At 37.7% G+C, this 17862-nt stretch overlaps 2 protein-coding genes across 2 annotated transcripts; one reads left to right on the top strand and one right to left on the bottom strand.

Moving 5' to 3' along the window:
* Positions 1-1129: 1129 nt before the first annotated feature.
* Positions 1130-6690, bottom strand: ttc29 (tetratricopeptide repeat domain 29). The gene is made up of 11 exons (XM_028475191.1): positions 6546-6690; positions 5725-5970; positions 5261-5320; positions 4318-4481; positions 4075-4242; positions 3164-3355; positions 2984-3069; positions 2814-2905; positions 2079-2202; positions 1347-1436; positions 1130-1273 (listed from the first exon to the last, which is right to left on the bottom strand). The coding sequence occupies exons 2-11, from the start codon at positions 5787-5789 to the stop codon at positions 1130-1132; spliced, it is 1185 nt and encodes a 394-aa protein (XP_028330992.1). The 5' UTR covers positions 5790-5970; positions 6546-6690.
* Positions 6691-11861: 5171 nt separating this feature from the next.
* LOC114480772 (endothelin receptor type B-like) lies at positions 11862-16173 on the top strand. Its single transcript, XM_028475189.1, has 7 exons — positions 11862-12401; positions 13226-13353; positions 14107-14305; positions 15195-15347; positions 15431-15564; positions 15639-15747; positions 16102-16173. Exons 1-7 carry the CDS (start codon positions 11862-11864, stop codon positions 16171-16173), a joined length of 1335 nt encoding a protein of 444 aa, XP_028330990.1.
* Positions 16174-17862: the final 1689 nt, after the last annotated feature.

The following is a 17862-nucleotide window of genomic DNA, read 5'->3' as shown; positions in this document are numbered from 1 at the left end:
TGTTCAACCACCTTCAGCAACAGTGGGGGTCCCCGGTCTACGGAACCTTTAATTTGGGGGTCCCTGGTCTCTGAGAAGGTTGAGAACCACTGAGCTGAAGAACCAAATGTTTTGTCGTCGTACTTTTAGTTTCTCGTCTAATCACTTTAATAGAGACTTGGCAGCAGAGCCACACACCACACTTCATCTAATTAATGCTACACAGATATATTTCAATGCTGCCACATCTCATTACATTAGTCACTCTTTTACATCCAGACACAATATTTCTAATAAGTTCCCCTCATATTAATCTACGGTCATAACTTATCCTGAGAATCTAAACGTTCAACCCTTTTCGAGATGATTAACGTACATGATTTTCTTGAATAATTTATCTCGTTAAAAAAAAAATATTTTTTGTTTATTATCACTATTATTTGTTGTTTATTTGTTACTGTTCTAAAATTGCTGATTGCACTTTATTATGAGTTTTTGAGAAGAATAGTAACAATCTTTGCATCTTTTAATAAAGGTTACATTATATAAATGTTGGTTAGAATGGGGGGGGGGGGGGGGGGGGGGGGGGGGGTAGGTAGTAATAACAATAATAGTAAAAACAGAGAGTTGTGTCAGTAAAAACATACTATATGTTTGTATTTAATTAAAAAGCTTAAAACATGGTAAAATGATGCTCAGGTTCAACTTTAAAGAGTAACTAAACCCTAAAACTACTTTTTCCCACTGAAAACAAAGTTTATTTTATTTATTATCTGCATTTTAGGCAAAGTATTTCAATTGTGTCATCATTTGTTGTAAAAATATAAGTGACTGCCCTCTATGGGTTGAAACCTGGCTATTACAGGTACATTTCCCTATTGGCTCAGAATGGAGGTTTGTCTTATGACACTGTGGCTCCGCCCCCTCCTATTAAAACCAGTCTGTGTGAGTAGGTTGGACTGAGAGAATAGTGAATAGAAAGGAATAGTAGGTATTGTGTAGCTAGTTACCATAGCATAGATTGTTCTTTGGAGGTTTCATAGTGTAGACTGGGCGTGGCTTAATGATTCCAAAGTCGCAACGCCCACAATCAAGGCATTTTTATTTATGTGTGACTGTTTTCTTTATGCTAATAGACGGAGCTCTAACGCTAGCAGAGTTCTGCGCTGTCGTCCGGGCGCCGGCGCCTTTCCTTCCACCTCAGCAGTCGCCTCAGAGCGGCTCCAGAAGTGGACGCCACAACCTCGCTGAACGGTCCCAGGAGTAGGTGAGCGCGAGCGCAGCCGACCATCACCTGACGGACGTCAGCGCAGACGTTGAGAGGGGGCATGTCCTTTTCATCGTGTGTCACAGTCAAAAGTCTGTACCTGAGCTTTCTGCTGCAGGAGGACATCTCCACTGAAGGCGGCCGCTTCGTAGCTCTGCAGGAGCTGCTCATCGGCACTGCGGTGCTGACCCTAGAGAGTAGAAGAAAGGAAGGGAGGGCGGGGCTTAAGAAACATTGAACAGAGTTTTGCATGAGTTAAAACAATCTTTATACATGTTATCGTTTCATTTATTCAAAATGTTTTTTAGGAAATTGACTTTGATCTCCTGACATGTTTCGACTGTCAACTGCCAGTCTTCTACAGAGGTGTCTGCTGATCGCTTTGATATGTCCTTGACTTCCGTGTAACAATTCCAGCAAGTTCTTTTTGAATAACGTGCTAAGGTTTCATTTATTCAGACAACTTTTTTCTTCGGAAAATGTACTTTGATCTCCTGACACTTTTCGACTGTCAACTGCCAGTCTTCTTCAGAGGTGTCCGCTGATTGCTTGGATGCTTTCGTGATTTCTGTGTAATAATTCCAGCAAGTTATTTTTGTCTTCATTTTGACTAATGTGTTAAAGTTTCATTCATTCAGAGTCGTTCAATGGCTAAGATAAGTGAGCATTGCAATAGACGGTGATATCATCTGCATATCGAGACATATTTGCATCCACATCATTAACATAAACTGATGTTTTATTATGCACTCATGTAAGGCTGATGCCTGTCACCAGTGGCAATTCCACAGAGGAAGAGATACATATGTGTGTGTCTGTGTGTGTGTGTTACCTTGTTGTAGTAAAGGACTCCCAGACACAGACAGACGTCGGCTAACTTGTCCTGCATCGCGTTGCTTTGACACATTTTAATTAATTCCTCCAGACACTGAATGGTCTCTTCAATGAGTCCCTGACTGTGAACACAGAACTTTAGCTCAGGGACTTTTGGCAAAATTGAAAGAAATAGAATGGGAATTATTTATTGAAATTAACCAGAAATTGGGAGTAATTTTAAATCACTATATCATATCCAAACGTAAATATTGGCATTCATGCAAAATAATACATAAACAAAAAGATAACATTTCAACAGATTTATTTGGAAGTCTACAATATTTGCAGGGATTCATGCTTGTGTAACATGATGAAAGTCATTTCTACTCTCAAATTGTTGAAAGAAACCCAATTTTTGTTAAAAATACTGCTCAATCCATGAATAATTTTACAACATTTCCCCAAATTAAATATATATTGTCACTGTCACCTATTGCTTGTATATTGTTGATGCCTTATATATATTTATTTCATTTTTACATGGAAATGCAAAGCAGCAAAAATGTTGAAATTGTTCGATTCCCAACCTCTGCGGCCCTCATGAGATCAAACTTGTCCGAATTTGGACCCTGAACAAAAATCAGTTTGACACCCCCTCTAGTGTGACAAACTGGAACTGCATTATTTTTCATGTCTTTAGGAAAGGAGAGAGCAACTCTAACTGCGCACATGCGTGTGTGTGCGTGCTTACCGCTGTAAAGACTCGGCCCTGGCCAGGTTGGCCCTCACCAGTCCATCAGCATCCTGCAGTGTGTTGTAGGTCTGCAGACAGCTGTTAAAGAACTGAAGACAAACCTTTAGTCATGTGATCAACATTCACGTCAGCATTAGAATAAAGACCGATACACACTGTAAGCTGACCTGATTAGCCATGTCGCGGTTTCCTGCGCTCTGATAGGCCACACCCAGGAGACATGAAGCCTCTCCCTCCATTTGTTTTTCACCAACTGAAAAATACAAGCTGTGTGATAATCGAAACAACTGCAACTGAACTAATGCTAGCAAGTCTGTGGGCTGTGTGAGCTCTCTGCTGCCCCATACTGTCAGTGGCGATGTCGTGCGCGCGGCGCAGCAGCGTCAGCGCCTCGTTGTGCTGCTTCTGGTCCAGTAGAGATTTGGCCATCTGCGTCAGAGTCCTGATCAGCAGCAGCTCACCACGACGCCTCAGAGCACCACCGTCATCAGCCTGACCGACACACAGCTCCGCCTGCTGGAGGGAGCGCTGCAGGTCACCTGAGGGAACAGTTAGCATTAGCATTAGTTACAGTGGGGACAGTCAGCATTAGCATTAAAACAGTTAGGACGGTTAGCACTAGTTACAGTGAGAATTAGCATTAGTTACAGTGAGGACAGTCAGCATTAGTTACAGTGAGAACAGTTAGCATTAGTTACAGTGAAGACCATTGCCATTAGATACAGTGAGGACAGTCAGCATTAGCATTAGTTAAAGTGTGGACAGTTAGCATTAGTCAGCTGCCTGACGAACACAAAGCTTTGCATGCTAGAGGCAGCAATGCAGGTCACCTGAAAGGAAAGTTAGCATAAGCATTAGATACAGAGGACAGTTAGCATTAGCATTAGTTACAATGAGAATGGTTAGCATTAGTTACAGTGAAGACACTTAGCATTAGCATTATTTACAGTGAGGACAGTTAGCATTAGTTACTGTGAGGACAGTCAGCATTAGCATTAGTTACAGTGAGGACAGTCATCGTTAGCATTAGTTGCAGTCACGACAGTCAGCATTAGTTATAGTGAGGACAGTTAGCATTACCATTAGTTACAGTGAGGACAGTCAGGATTAGCATTAGTCCATTTACTAAGATGAGAGTTAGCATTAGCATTCAGTTTGAATTAGTACACCTTATCAATTTAGTGATGATAGCCTGTGTTAGCATTAGTGTTATGTTACGATAACCAAGATGGCCGTTAGCATTAGCGTTAGCATCCACCTTGCTGCAGGTACAGCTCAGCCAGGCAGGCCTGAGCCTCGGTAGCTGCTCTGGATCCTCCTCGTTCAGCACAGCTGTGATAGAAGTGCACAGAGAGCCAGGAATCCTCCGTTGATGAGAAGAACTGAGCCAGGAGCTGACGCTGATCACACGCCACTGAGCGCGACGCTACACACACACAGACACACAGTGCTAGTTAGCCTTAACACACTCTCCCTATGAGTTTCAGTGGGTTGTTGGTACCGGTCCTCTCTGCCAGCTCGGACCGGCTCAGGTGTTCCCTCAGGACCTGTAGCTTGTCCGGCTGCTCCTCTAGAGGCGTGTGAACCCTCAGAAGTGACGAAGGGTCGGCCAACGCTCGACGTTCGCAATCCAAACGCATCAGAGAGAAAAGCTCAGAGAAGGACCTGTACGCACAACGAGGGCCAGTCATTGGACCGTAGAATGCTGAGGTGGAAATAGGACACTTTCATTGTTAGGAGAATCCTGGTGATGGTAAGCGACTAAACCTAGTGAATACAACTCAGTGGACTTCAAGCATTTCCTCTGACACTCTATGGCAGACATAGGCAACTGTTGGCTTGGGGGCCACATGTGGCCCTCAGCCTAATCTTGTGTGCCCCCCCCCCAAAAAAAAAATCCCCAAAAATTGCATTTCAAGAAGTTGGAAGGAACATAAAGCCCAAAATACACAAATCAACAGCAAATTGCACAAAAACACACACACAAAAATACATAAATACACAAAATGACAACAAAGACAGACAAAAAACCACTTAAACCAAAAAATTGACTAAAAACACAAAAAACAACACATCACAGAATAGCTCCAAAGACACACAAACTGTCAACAAAATTGCGCAAAATGATGAGAAAATACAAAAGGTGGGTGAGCCCAACAAAAACACACAAAATGACTCCAAAAAACATACAAAATGTCTAAAAACACACAAAACAACTGACAAAGACAAAACTCTTTTCCCTCTGTGCTAATGCTCAGATTAGTCATTATTCTAATGATTATGTGGCCCTTGGATTAGAAACAATCACGTTTGCGGCCCTCGCTGTGATAGTGGCCCATCCTTGATATAGAGAGTTTTCATTGTTTACGTTGTATTAAATTAAGGAAAGAGAGAACGAGGGAGGTGAAAAGGTAAAAATAAGGACCTGTTGTGATTAGACCGACCTGTGAAAACCTTCCTCAAGCATCTCCACACACACCTGCTGCTTCACGCTGCCTCTGAACCTTTGAGCAAACACAACAATGACAACCACAATCTCAACAACACTCATTCAAAAAATGTATACTTTGCAAGTTCATATTTTATTTTGATTTATGGATGGATAAACAGATGGATGGTTGGATGGTTGGATGAGTAAACAGATGGATGGATGGATGGTTGGATGAGTAAATTGATGGATGGATGGATGATGGATGGGTGGGTAAACAGATGAATGGATGGATGGTTGGATGGGGAAACAGATGATGGATGGTCTGGATGGGTAAACAGATGGATGGTTGGATGGATGGATGGATGGTTAAAACAGATGGATGGTGGGATGGATGGATGGATGGTTAAAACAGATGGATGGGTAAACAGATAGATGGATGTATAAACAGATGGATGGATGCTTTCAGTAGAGACTCACCTTGCTATTTCTTTTATGGACAAAAGCTGATTGTCTTTAGATGAGCTTCTTTGTGGACTCTTCATCCTGCCGTCCACACACAAACACACACACACACACACACGCACACACACACACACACAATGACTTTCCGTCCTGATGTGTGAGCTTCATAAACTCTACCTGCTCCAACTCTGTGATTTCTGAGTTTTTTGATTGATTTCTGGTAGAAACGATGATGAAGCTTCAGCAGAAATCATCTTCACCCTTTAAATGAAACAACGTGTCAGTAAATAAACGGTTAAATACTTTCCTTGTGTTTCCACCATAATTGAGTAATGCACTATATATCATTAGCAGTCGTTAACAACACAACAAAAGAATTATAACACAATAGGAAAAATATGAAAACGTAAATAAAACAGTAGTTCATGTATTTGAAAGGGTAATAATTTAATCAAATGGTGTGAGACGATGATATTAAAGTGTTGATATACACTAGATATGTTGGTTAACATAATATTAAAATAAATACTAATAAAATAAACTTCTAAAGTTAATAAAACAGATTTTTTTTTTTATTAAAGGTATTACATTTGACCAATTACCTGTAATAAATGCGCACATAAATAAATACTACAGAAGAAATGTTAGAGAAATGTCAAAAAAGACAATTAAATTACTACTGTAGGTATTGTAAACGATGTAAAGCCAGTAAATGTTAAACTAAAGCAGCATTAGCAAACTTTTAAATCAGTTAAACACGTGTTTTACGTTGGCTAAGCTAGGAGCTAGCTAAACTTTAAGTTGATATCACAAGAGAAAAGACGGTGTTTACAAACCTTGTGTTGTTGTAGGAGCTGAAACAAGCTGAGCTGAGGGTGGAAATATAATCATAAAGTAAGTATAGCGCAATGTAACTCAATAAACTCTCAAAAAAAGATTTTGAAAATGCCTTCAAACGTGTCCCCGGACATGTAGTTAAAACATCACCATGGCAACGCAGGTCCAGTCGCGCCGTTACCTAGCAACGGCTGCCGTTAGCCACCCCCACCCCCACCCGCGCAGAAAAATACACAAAATCACAGCAAAATTGTGGAAAAATTACAGAAAAGTACAGAATAGGACAACATTACAGAAAATAAGTAAAGAAAAGTGCATAAAAGGAATAAAAATGAACTAAAAAGGCAGCAAAGGAAAACAAAAATACACAGAAGGACAAAATTGTGGAAAATTACACAAAATGACCATAAAAATACACCAAAAAGAGAACTAAATACACAGCATGAAAACAATAACACAAAAGTACAACAAAAATGCAGAAATGTACAGAAAAATAAACAAAAGGACAACACAATTGCAGAAAGTTAATATAGAAAAGTGCACAATGACAATAAAAATACACTGAAAAGACAACAAAATACACAGAAGGAAAACAAAAATACACAAAAGGACAAAATTGTGGAAAATTACAAAAAGGTATGCAAATACACAAAAAAATATATACCAACAAGGCAACAAAATACACATAAGGGCAACAAAATTGCAGAAAATGACACAAAATGACTTAAAAAATACACCAAAAAGGAAAGAAAATACACAGAATGAAAACAATAATACACAAAAGGGCCAATACAATGACAGAAATACACAGAAAAATAAACAAAAGGACAACACAATTGCAGAAAATGTATATTGAAAATTGCACAGAATGTCAATAAACTACACTGAAAAAACAACAAAATATACAAAAGGGCAAAAAATGTCAGATAATTATCAGACAAGTGCACAAAAGGACAATAAAAAACACTAAAAAGACAAAGAATTACAAAAGGAGAACAAAAATCCATTAAAAGACAACAAAACATACACAAAAAATATACAAAATTACAGAAAAACAGACAAAGCGAGAACAAAAACGACAGTAAAACATAGAAATGTGGCCTCAGCTCAGGTCGGACAATGACATTTCTGTGGAAGTAGAAGTCATTCGTAGCACGCCTTTGCTGCCAGCTGTTTGTCAGCACGCTGTTTTTCCACCACATCTGGATGGAAACTCAGTGGATCTGCGTCGTCTCTTCAAAGAGTTTCTAATAAAGTGGTGGAAATCAGCAGCAGCTTGTTTCCTCTTCCTTTTATTGTCACTTTAAGTTGGTTTGTTCTTTATTTTCCAATTAGTTTCAAAGGTAATTTGTTCTTCTATTCCCAACATGAGCTGCAGCAGTTGGTTGGTGGTCTTTGAGTGAGAAAAGCAGCAAATAAATTAGATTTCTCACAAAGTTAAGGATGTACATGTAATACTGTGGCTTTGAACATTTCTCTCTTTGAAGAGCTGAAGGAGTCACATGACTGGATGCAAAGTGGAGATCAGGTCTTTGTCAGCATGGATGGAGCCATGCTTTAGTGCGTTTATCTTTATTGTGACACACACTGTTTAAATTGAGTTTAAATTGAACTTGGAATAAGAAAATATACAAAATTACTGAAAAAGAAAAAAAAAAAAACACAAAATCAATCAAAAAACATGAAACAACAACAAAATGCATATAAAATAAGAGACAATTATACAAAACAGCAGAAAAATATACACACCAGCAACAAAAATGCACAAAGTGACTCTAAAAACACACAAAATAGGACAAAATATAAAATGACTTCAACAAAAAAATACAAAAGAATGAATCCAAAAACACAAAACAACAACAAAGGCACACAGAATTAAAGACAAATAGACAAAATCACAGAAAAAGATAAAAATATACAAAACAACTCACAAAACCCTCAAAATAAGAACAAACACACACAAAACAAGACAAAAATAAATCAAATTCCTCAAAAAACACAAAAGGACAAGAAAAATTCACAAAATTATTCAAAATACAATAAATGTACCCAATAACATAAAACGATAAAGGCACACAGAATGACAGAAAAATATACAAAAATGACTACAAAACAACTAAACGCCACAAAATAAGAATAAACACACACAAAATTAGACAAAAATATACAAAACGTCAACAAAAATACACTTAGTGAATTTAAAAACAGACAAAATATAAACAATGACTCAAAAAACGCATAATATGACACAATAAGATCACAAAATGAATCTGAAAACACAAAAAACAAGAAATGCACACAAAATAACAGAAGAATATACAAAATGACAAGAAAAATGCACAAAATGACCCCAAAATACACAAATATACACACATGACAGGAAAGATATACAAAATACTAACTAGAATACACAACTACTCCAAAAACACAAAATGAAAAGGTAAAACCAACAAAACGACTTAAAAACCATAAAAAATAAGAAAATAAACCCACACAAAACTACAACTAAAAACTTCTGTGTTGTTTCCTGTGTTCTGATTGGCTGTTATTATTCTAACGCTGACGTGAATGTTGGTCATGTGACCATCAGATACAAACACATGTTTGGTGTAAGTCTTGTTTAGCTAGCGGTTAGCGCCCTGTTGACATGTGTTTACACTAAGAATGGGCTTTGATCTCATCTTCTTTTGTCTCTTACACATCCCCTTCAAAATAAAAGCCAAACGATCTTTCTCTCCGTTTCTGTAGTTGTGGATGTTTTTTCTTTCTTTCTGAAACCACACTCTTTGAATTCATTGAATGAAATCTTTATTGAAAGTATCTTCACTAAACCGAGTCTTATAAGATATTTTATTGCTGCTGCAACTTCTTAGATTTATCGACACACAAACGCTTTGAGGTTGTGAGAGTCGCTCAGTAAAAGTTCACACGACTTTGTGTTTACGAGATGTTCCACTATAAACCACTGAGGAGGAGGAGGAGAGACGGGGGAGTAAATACTGAACTCCATCAGTCTCACTTCAGTCTGGTTTCCTGAACGGAGAGAAACAAAGTGTTCTGGGGAATTGATTGGACTAAAACACATGGCGGTAAGTCCTCAGTCTATCTGTACTTGGATACCAAATGATTGTTCTGATAGTTTATGATTATTTGATTTATCTTTATTTACATTTTAAACGTTAAATTCAAAGTCTATTTATGGATTTTACTTCTTACTGTTCTACACAAACGTCGGTATTTTTCGACCAATTGTGTTTACAAAATTGCCGCGTGACTTTTCTTTAATTCTACAGATGAAAACTAAATGTGGCTTTAGTCGTAGTTTTGTGACTAAAATGCAACTTAGTTTTAGTCAAAATCAGGACTATTTCAGTTATAGTCTAGTTTTAGTCGACTAAATGACATTAAGGTTTTAGTCGACGAATGGTATTAAGTCTTGTTCCACTTTCCACAACAAAAGTAGTTTTTATACTTTCCAAAAAAGAAACTTTGTTTTGATTTTATTGTTTGCTAGTTTTGTTTTTATTAGTCCACGAAAATATGTATTTAAAAAAAAAAAAATTGTAGTTGACAAAATCTATGACAGAAATATTTAGGCAACAACATTAACACTGGTTGTGAGACAAAAACACACAAAGAAAAAAGTTGCCAGGTTGGGTTTGTATTGTGTATAAAGAAGGACATGTAGGAACATTTTGTTGAATTTTGCACTGATTCTGGGTAAAATTATCTACTGTATCTGGCGACACAGAATAGTGGCCCACATGTTCATTTAAAAGAAGAAAGTTTTAACTTAGAATTTAAAATAGCTTTTCATATTAATTTCTAATATTTTTTTCTGTCTATTCCAGCCTTTTTGGTATTGTTTGAAATATAAAACTTATATTAATTTAAAGAATTGTTTGTCCTTTTAGTCTTTGTTGTCAATTTATTTTTTACGTTACCTTTTTTTTAACTTTCACTTAAGTAATGAAGCAGAATCACTACTTTACCGTTCTTCTACTAGAGTACATTTTAACACAAGTATCTGGACTTTTACTGAGGTAAAAGATGTGTTTACCATTCTGTTGCCAACATCTAGAAGTTGTTGTTCAAAGTACTCAGAATTAACTTTTCGGGTTGTATTTTTTTTATTTGTTTTCAGTTCGCAGGTTAACCAGATCAACCAAAGAGCGTCTCCTCCACGTTGACATCCGAAACAAGATGAAATCCACAAATATTTATAGAGACTTTACAGAGAATCTGCTGAGGGACGCTTGAAGAACACATTTTTGAATTAGAATCCTAAGAAAAGTGCTTATCAGAGTAAAAGGTTCAAATAAGAATCTTGAATCGGAGCAACTTCTAACAGATTCTGGGAAGAAAAACAATGTTTCTAACTTTGTTCCAGAGTAGAAACCAGAGAATTTTAGCGAGAAGTTTCAAACCAGGTTTTAAGATCTCTTCTAGAACCTGAGTAAAAATCTCCTGTAAGAAATCTCAAGAGAAAGGTCAAAAATCAGATATTGTAATCGGAAAATACTTTCACTGAGGTAGAGGATCTGTTCACTTTTGCCAACATCTAGAAGTTGTTATTCAAAGTACTCTCCGATGAAACATTTGGGTTGATCTCTTCTATTTGTTTTTCAGGTCGCAGATCAACCAAAGAGCAACTCCTCCCCGTTGACATCTGAAACAAGATCAAACCAACAAATATTTATAGAGACTTTACAGAGAATCAAATATGATGAAAATTTTCAGAGGTTCAAATAAGAATTTTGAATCAGAGAAACTTCTAACAGATTCTGCGAAGAAAAACGTTTCTAACTTTAGTCCACAGTAGAAACCAGAGAGCGTTCGCAAGAAGTTTAAAACCGGGTTTTAAGATCTCTTCTAGAACCCGAGTAAAAATCTCCTGTAAAAAATCTCACTTAAGTTCTAGAGTTCTAAAATCAGATATTGTAATCAGAAGAGAATCTTTGATAATAATTCAAGGAAAAATGACACTTCGGTTTTAGATTCTTTGCATATTTATGTTTCAGATGAACTGCTTTGATCAGAAAAGGCTGTTGGGGTTCTTGATTCAGCGGGAAGTTGTAGATTATCGAGGACATAAAATCTTTCAATAAATTCCAAACGGGGTTCTTGACTCACCTTGAGCGTGCTTTAAGTCTAGATCGTGCTTTAGGTCTCGATTGTGATTCTTTAAGTCCAACGTCGAGCTCCGAATCGGGGAAAGATCTTGAACACTCTCTTAATCTGCACTCAACGTGTTTGAACTGGATTTTAGATTTACCAGACACTCTGTGATTGTTCCTGGACTCATTGAACCCAACATGTCCCGTATTGTCACTGTGTTGATGATCTTCTGGTGTTTGTTTGGCCCAAGTTGCTGCCAAAGCAACGCCACATCAGACCTGACGACTGTGGACTCGTTAGAGATGCCCAGAACAAAACGTCCTCTCGTACGAAATCCGAGTCATCGAATCTCTTCCTTTGACACAGACGCTCTACAAGAAACTGTAAACCAAGTCGGTTCCTCTGCCGAGCTTGGAAAAGGAAAAGTCAAAGATGTGACTCAACCGAAACACAACCACCAGCAAAAACTTTTGTCTGGCTCCAATTCGTCGTTCCAAACTGGCTCAGCATCGCCCCCTAGCTGTATCCACAACACCTCAATCAAAACGCTCTTCAAGTACATCAATACCATCATGTCCTGCGTTATTTTTGCTGTGGGAATGATCGGAAACGGCACCCTGCTGAGGATAATCTACCAAAATAAAAGCATGAGGAATGGACCCAACGCTCTGATCGCCAGCCTGGCTTTGGGAGACCTGATCTACATCGCCATCGATCGACCCATCAACGTCTACAAGGTGAACAACTTTAGTCTGAAGTTATGCTGTTATGTTTCATAACCAATATGAAGGACAACAAGGGGCGCTATTCTGTACATCTGAGGATCAAACATCATTTATTATACTAAAAATATATCTTTTTCAAAGACTTTTTGTTGTTTATTCAATAATATGTTTCACTGTGACAAGGTTTTCTTTTGGTTTCTTTATTTCAGTCTTAGTATTTTTCTTGGTAGTTTTTTTCTTTTTGTAGCCACCACTTCCTGAATCTGTAAAATTTTTTAAAGTACTTTCAAAGGTGCTAAAAAGATAAAGATTTTAATAATCAAGTAGATACGATTTTTTTAAAAAACAAAGTATTTTCTATGCCTTTTTACCAAAAACATTTATCCTCACTTTGAACAGTAGGTGACGTGTGATTACCGTACATACTGGTTTGAATGTTTCTGATCAATTGATTTGAAAATCTAGATTAAAATACAAATTTAAAAATATTTGTTTGAGGTTACAGACACTTCTGTGAACTGTAATTTTATTACAGTTTTCCCAAATTAATTCTAAAATCTACTATATATATATATATGTACATGTACTGTGTATGGTAAGTTTTCATTGAACTGATCCAAAACTTTTGATACTTTAGGTTGGTTCTTCTGTTGCGCAATTCTTCTTCACAATGTAAATGGTGAAGCAACACTGCACCCAGCAGTTCATGTATGATACTGCAGCAAAAATGGACCATCTACTGTCTCCATAGGGTCGTTGAGTTTTGAACTGATAACACGACTAAAATACACAATTCACTCACATCTCTTTGTGGGCTGTGTGGTGTGTGTGTATAGCTCCTGGCCATGCGCTGGCCCTTCGCTGACTCCGCCTTCGGCCTCTTCCTGTGTAAACTCTTCCCCTTCCTGCAGAAAGCGTCGGTGGGCATCACAGTTCTCAACCTGTGCGCTCTCAGCGTGGACCGGTGAGCAAAATACTCAATCACTGTCCTACAGATTGTACAGCGGGAGTTCCTCAGGGCTCCGCTTTAGGACCTCCACTAAAGATTCCCTTTACGCAACAATAACAGAGTCAGGGTGGGCCACATGCAGCCCTCGGTTAAGTTTTGTGCATCCCCCAAAACAAATACAGAAATGACTCCAAAAGTACACAAATCAACAAAAAAATACAGAAAATTACATAATACAAAAACACACAAACTTACGTAATACAAAAACACACAAAATGACTCCAAACAAGCAAAATAACAACAAAAACACAAAATGACTCCAAAAACACAAATTGACAGAAAAATACATAAAAATAATTCTACAAATGACTCCAAACATGCGAAACAACAAAATAAACAAAAAGGAATCCAAAAAACACACAAATTGACAAAAAAAATACAAAATTACATAAAAATATACAAAAACACACCAAATTATGCCATAAATTGACAGAAAAATACACAAAAAACTCCATAAATAAACAAATAATGACTGCAAACACAAATCAAACAGAAATGACTCCAAAACACACAAATAGACAGAAAAATACACAACATTTTCAAACAATACACAAAATTACTCCTGAAACTCACGACAACAAAAACACACAAATTGGAAAACAAATACACAATGTATTTGGGTCTTTCCATTGACCAATGGTAGCACTGATCAGCTTATCTCCTCATCATGTTCCCAGTATGACCTCTGACCTCTGACCTGATCCTCAGGTACCGTGCGGTGGCGTCCTGGTCCCGGGTTCGGGGTAATGGCGTTCCCATGGCAACAGCAGTGGAGATCGTGACCATCTGGCTGCTGTCGCTGCTGCTGGCCGTGCCCGAGGCCGTGGGCTTCGACATGGTTCGCTTTGATTACAAGAATGTTACCATGACGACGTGCATGCTCCAGCCCAGGACTCCATTCATGACCGTGAGTCTGTGTTTGATGTTTGTCTCTGACTGAACCGTCCACCCAGTGAAAACACCAACAAGAAACAAAGTCCAACAAACGGTCTTAAATTTCTGACTAAAAACCGAATAAAAAAACAACAATTTTACCTTCAAAACTCTTATTGTTGAGACTAATTCTTGAAAAAAAAAAAAAAAAAAAAAAAAACATTTACCCAACATTATAATTTTGAATAAGGCTTTATCTTTTTGTTATCATAACACATTTGGTTAGCTTAGCATGTAGCAAGCAGTCAAACAGGTTTGGGTTAGCTTAGCATGTAGCGACCAGTCCCACATGTTTGGGTTAGCTTAGCACATAACATCCAGTCCCAAATGTTTAGGTTCGCTTAGCATATAGTGACCAATTCCAAATATTTGTGTTGGCTTAGCATGTAGCAACGAGTCCCACGTGTTTAGGTTAGCTTAGCAGGTAGCAACCAGTCCCACAAGTTTAGGTTAGCTTAGCAGGTAGCAACCAGTCCCACATGTTTAGGTTAGCTTAGCAGGTAGGCACCATTCCCAAATATTTTGGATAGCTTAGCATGTAGCGACCAGTCCGATGTGTGTGGGATAACTTAGCACGTAGTGACCGGTCACACATGTTTTAGTTAGCTTAGCATGTAGCAGTGCTAGGTGAGCTTTACATGACTGACAAAACCAAAGAGAAATGTGCCTTCATTGGTTTAAGTTATTGAAATAATTATTCTGATGCGTCGCTAATATTGCGTGCGACCGTTACCTCGCAGTCCTTAATGTTACCGCACGTCTTACAGATTCTCTGATAGAATCACAGCTCTGGAGTTCCACATCATCTGCGTATCGCAAGAAACGTCTGAGTGTTTTCCTTTCTTCTGCGTGTTTTATTTCAGTTCTACCGCGATGCGAAGGACTGGTGGTTGTTTGGCTTCTACTTCTGCGTCCCTCTGACCTGCTCAGCGGTTTTTTACGGCCTGATGACTTGCGAGATGCTGCGACACCAGAAAGGCAGCCTGAGGATCTCTCTGAGCGAACACCTGAAGCAGGTACTCACTGGCATGAGAGAAGCACCTTTCCGTGGGAAACTCTGCTTCGAGTGAAAACTTGGTTGGCGTCCCTCTGTCTGCAGCGTAGGGAGGTGGCCAAATGCGTCTTCTGCCTGGTTCTGATCTTCGCATTGTGCTGGTTCCCTCTCCACCTGAGCCGACTGCTGAAGAGAACCGTCTACAAGTCGCACGACGCCGGCCGCTGCGAACTCCTCAAGTACGTTCACCGACACGCATGTTTCTAACGACAACAATGCTCTGATGACGTCTGTTAACCGTCTGTTTTTTCAGCTTCCTGCTGGTTCTCGATTACTTCAGCATCAACATGGCCACCATCAACTCCTGCATCAATCCCATCATCCTCTTCTTTGTGTCCAAGAAGTTCAAAAACTGTTTCAAGGTAAAAAATAAATAAATAAAAACTGTTAATGATACGATACCAGATATGGTCTTCCATATGAGAAAAGATTTAGATCGGCAAGTTTTTTGATTGTGAAAATTAGTCAGCAGAATTTATTTAGTTATTTTCCAGAATTATCCTACTTGTTGTGTTTTTACTGGTTTCTACAGTATCTCTTTGTACGCATAGTTTATTTTGTGTTTACAAAACTGTTTGACGGTATGATAATCGTACGACATCCAGGCTAAATTTGGCTAAACTTCATAAGACATAATGACTGTTTGGGGGTTTTGTGGAGCTTGTGTGATCCAGAGTTTCAGTTGTTAACACTGGTTATTTTCCTCTGTCCCACAGTCCTGTCTGTGCTGTTGGTGTCCCCCCAGACTACTGTCCAACAGCCGTCAGTACAAAAACACCTACCACTGACATCGCACCGACTAATGACTCAGACTAACAACACACTTCTATAGGGACGAATGAGATACGAACGACTGCAGGCCAGTTAATCAAAGGATAAATAAAGTCAAGCTCAATCAAACCAAAGGATCGTGGAACCAAGTGATGATGGGACTGACGAACACAGTCCAAACCAAAGGACAGACAAACTGATGGACAGACAAACCAAAGGACGGCTACAGACCAAGGATTCCAAAGAAACAAGGGAATGAACCAAAAATGGTTAAAAAGGTGGTGAAATTGGATTTTAGAAAACCACAGTAATTGGTTAAAAATTGCAAATTAGAATGGGCAAAAACAGACAGAAAAAGTGGTAAAAAAAAAAAAAAAAAGGTTCTAAATGTCAATATTGTGTAAGAATTAGTTTAAACTGGCTAATAATGGGCATGGCAAATGGTGAATGTGATTAAATTGGCATAAATAAGCATGAAATATAGTGAAAAGAGGTCAAAGTGACAATAATGGGTCAACATATGTGACATTAGGTGTAAAAGTGGTGGAAGTGCAGAACATGTCTGGAAAGTGGAAAAATGTGCAGAAAAGACATTGAAATGTGACGTAGATACATAGAAATTTGAGCAATGGAGCAAAACTGTATTAAATTTTTTTTTATGAAAATAGGTTCAAATATGGTGAGTTTGGTGAAGTTGCATAAAAAGGGTAAAAATAAGCAAAAATGGGCTCAAATTGTTCAGAAATATTCTTAGTTTCTTGAAGGCATCTGGGGACCACCTCCCAGTGTCTCACAAGTCACGACCCCAAATGTGGTCCTGACCCCAAGGTTGAGAAGCCCTGCTTTAAAGGATTACAGAGATGCTGATGAAGGAAAAGCTGTGAGCGACCTCTGCTGGATGAAAACTGTATCACACCCGTATAAATCTGTTTTTTTAATCACACATTTTGTGACAAAGCTGTTCATAGAAGTTTTCTATTTTTTTGTGTGACCATTTCTTTGTATGACCTTTTGCTTTATTTATTTATTAGTTTTTATAAATATAAAGTACGTTGACTTTACTGATTATACATATTTAAAAACAATATTTCAAACTTTTCATTTATTGCATAAATCTTGTCACCCACACACTTTTTTTTTGGTTTTTAACAAGAAGCTTTTTTTCCATTTTTCTTGAATCTGTTTTTGATTTTTATTGTTAGATTTTATAAAAGCCAGAAAATGAATTGCATCCAGTGACTATATTTTCAACTTTTTCTTTGTGAACACTTTATAATAGAAATAAAAGTGTTTTTTTTTTTCTCTTGTTTTTGTAAGAATGTAATAACACTGTTGTTTATTGTTAAATAAACACAGAAAATGATGAGAAACCTTAAAAACTGTATCTGCTACATTTTAAATATGTCATTATATATGTATGAATATTATCATATAATAAATATAACATGATAATATACTGTATATAATCAAACTGTATTTATATATCATCTTTCTTACAAATTCAATTGTAAATCAAAGTGCTTCACAGAAATTTGCTTATGTTATTGACAAAAGATAAAATTGATAAAAAAAAGGGTTTAGAGACTAATGCACACGGAAGTCATTTAAGTATAAAACATTAAAATTAGCATGAAAACATTAGAACCAGAAAAATTATAAAAATCATAAAGCACCACATAAAAGCCAGATTGAATAAATAGGTGATT

This window comes from Gouania willdenowi, chromosome 18, assembly GCF_900634775.1.
Source record: "Gouania willdenowi chromosome 18, fGouWil2.1, whole genome shotgun sequence".
NCBI lineage: Eukaryota > Metazoa > Chordata > Actinopteri > Blenniiformes > Gobiesocidae > Gouania > Gouania willdenowi.
The sequence above is the reverse complement of the archived record's forward strand: the minus strand, read 5'-3'. Positions and strand labels throughout refer to the sequence as shown.

Bases quoted from the DNA above. Each gene is read 5' to 3' on its own strand.
- ttc29 (XM_028475191.1), bottom strand. From the start codon at position 5,789: ATGAAGAGTCCACAAAGAAGCTCATCTAAAGACAATCAGCTTTTGTCC. The intron at 3,356-4,074 runs GTGGATGCTAAC...CTGTTCCCTCAG, and splicing joins TGAGCTGTACCTGCAGCAAG to GTGACCTGCAGCGCTCCCTC. The intron at 2,203-2,813 runs GTAAGCACGCAC...CTGTGTTCACAG, and splicing joins AGGGCCGAGTCTTTACAGCG to TCAGGGACTCATTGAAGAGA.
- LOC114480772 (XM_028475189.1), top strand. From the start codon at position 11,862: ATGTCCCGTATTGTCACTGTGTTGATGATCTTCTGGTGTTTGTTTGGC. The intron at 14,306-15,194 runs GTGAGTCTGTGT...GTTTTATTTCAG, and splicing joins CCAGGACTCCATTCATGACC to TTCTACCGCGATGCGAAGGA. The intron at 15,348-15,430 runs GTACTCACTGGC...CTCTGTCTGCAG, and splicing joins TGAGCGAACACCTGAAGCAG to CGTAGGGAGGTGGCCAAATG.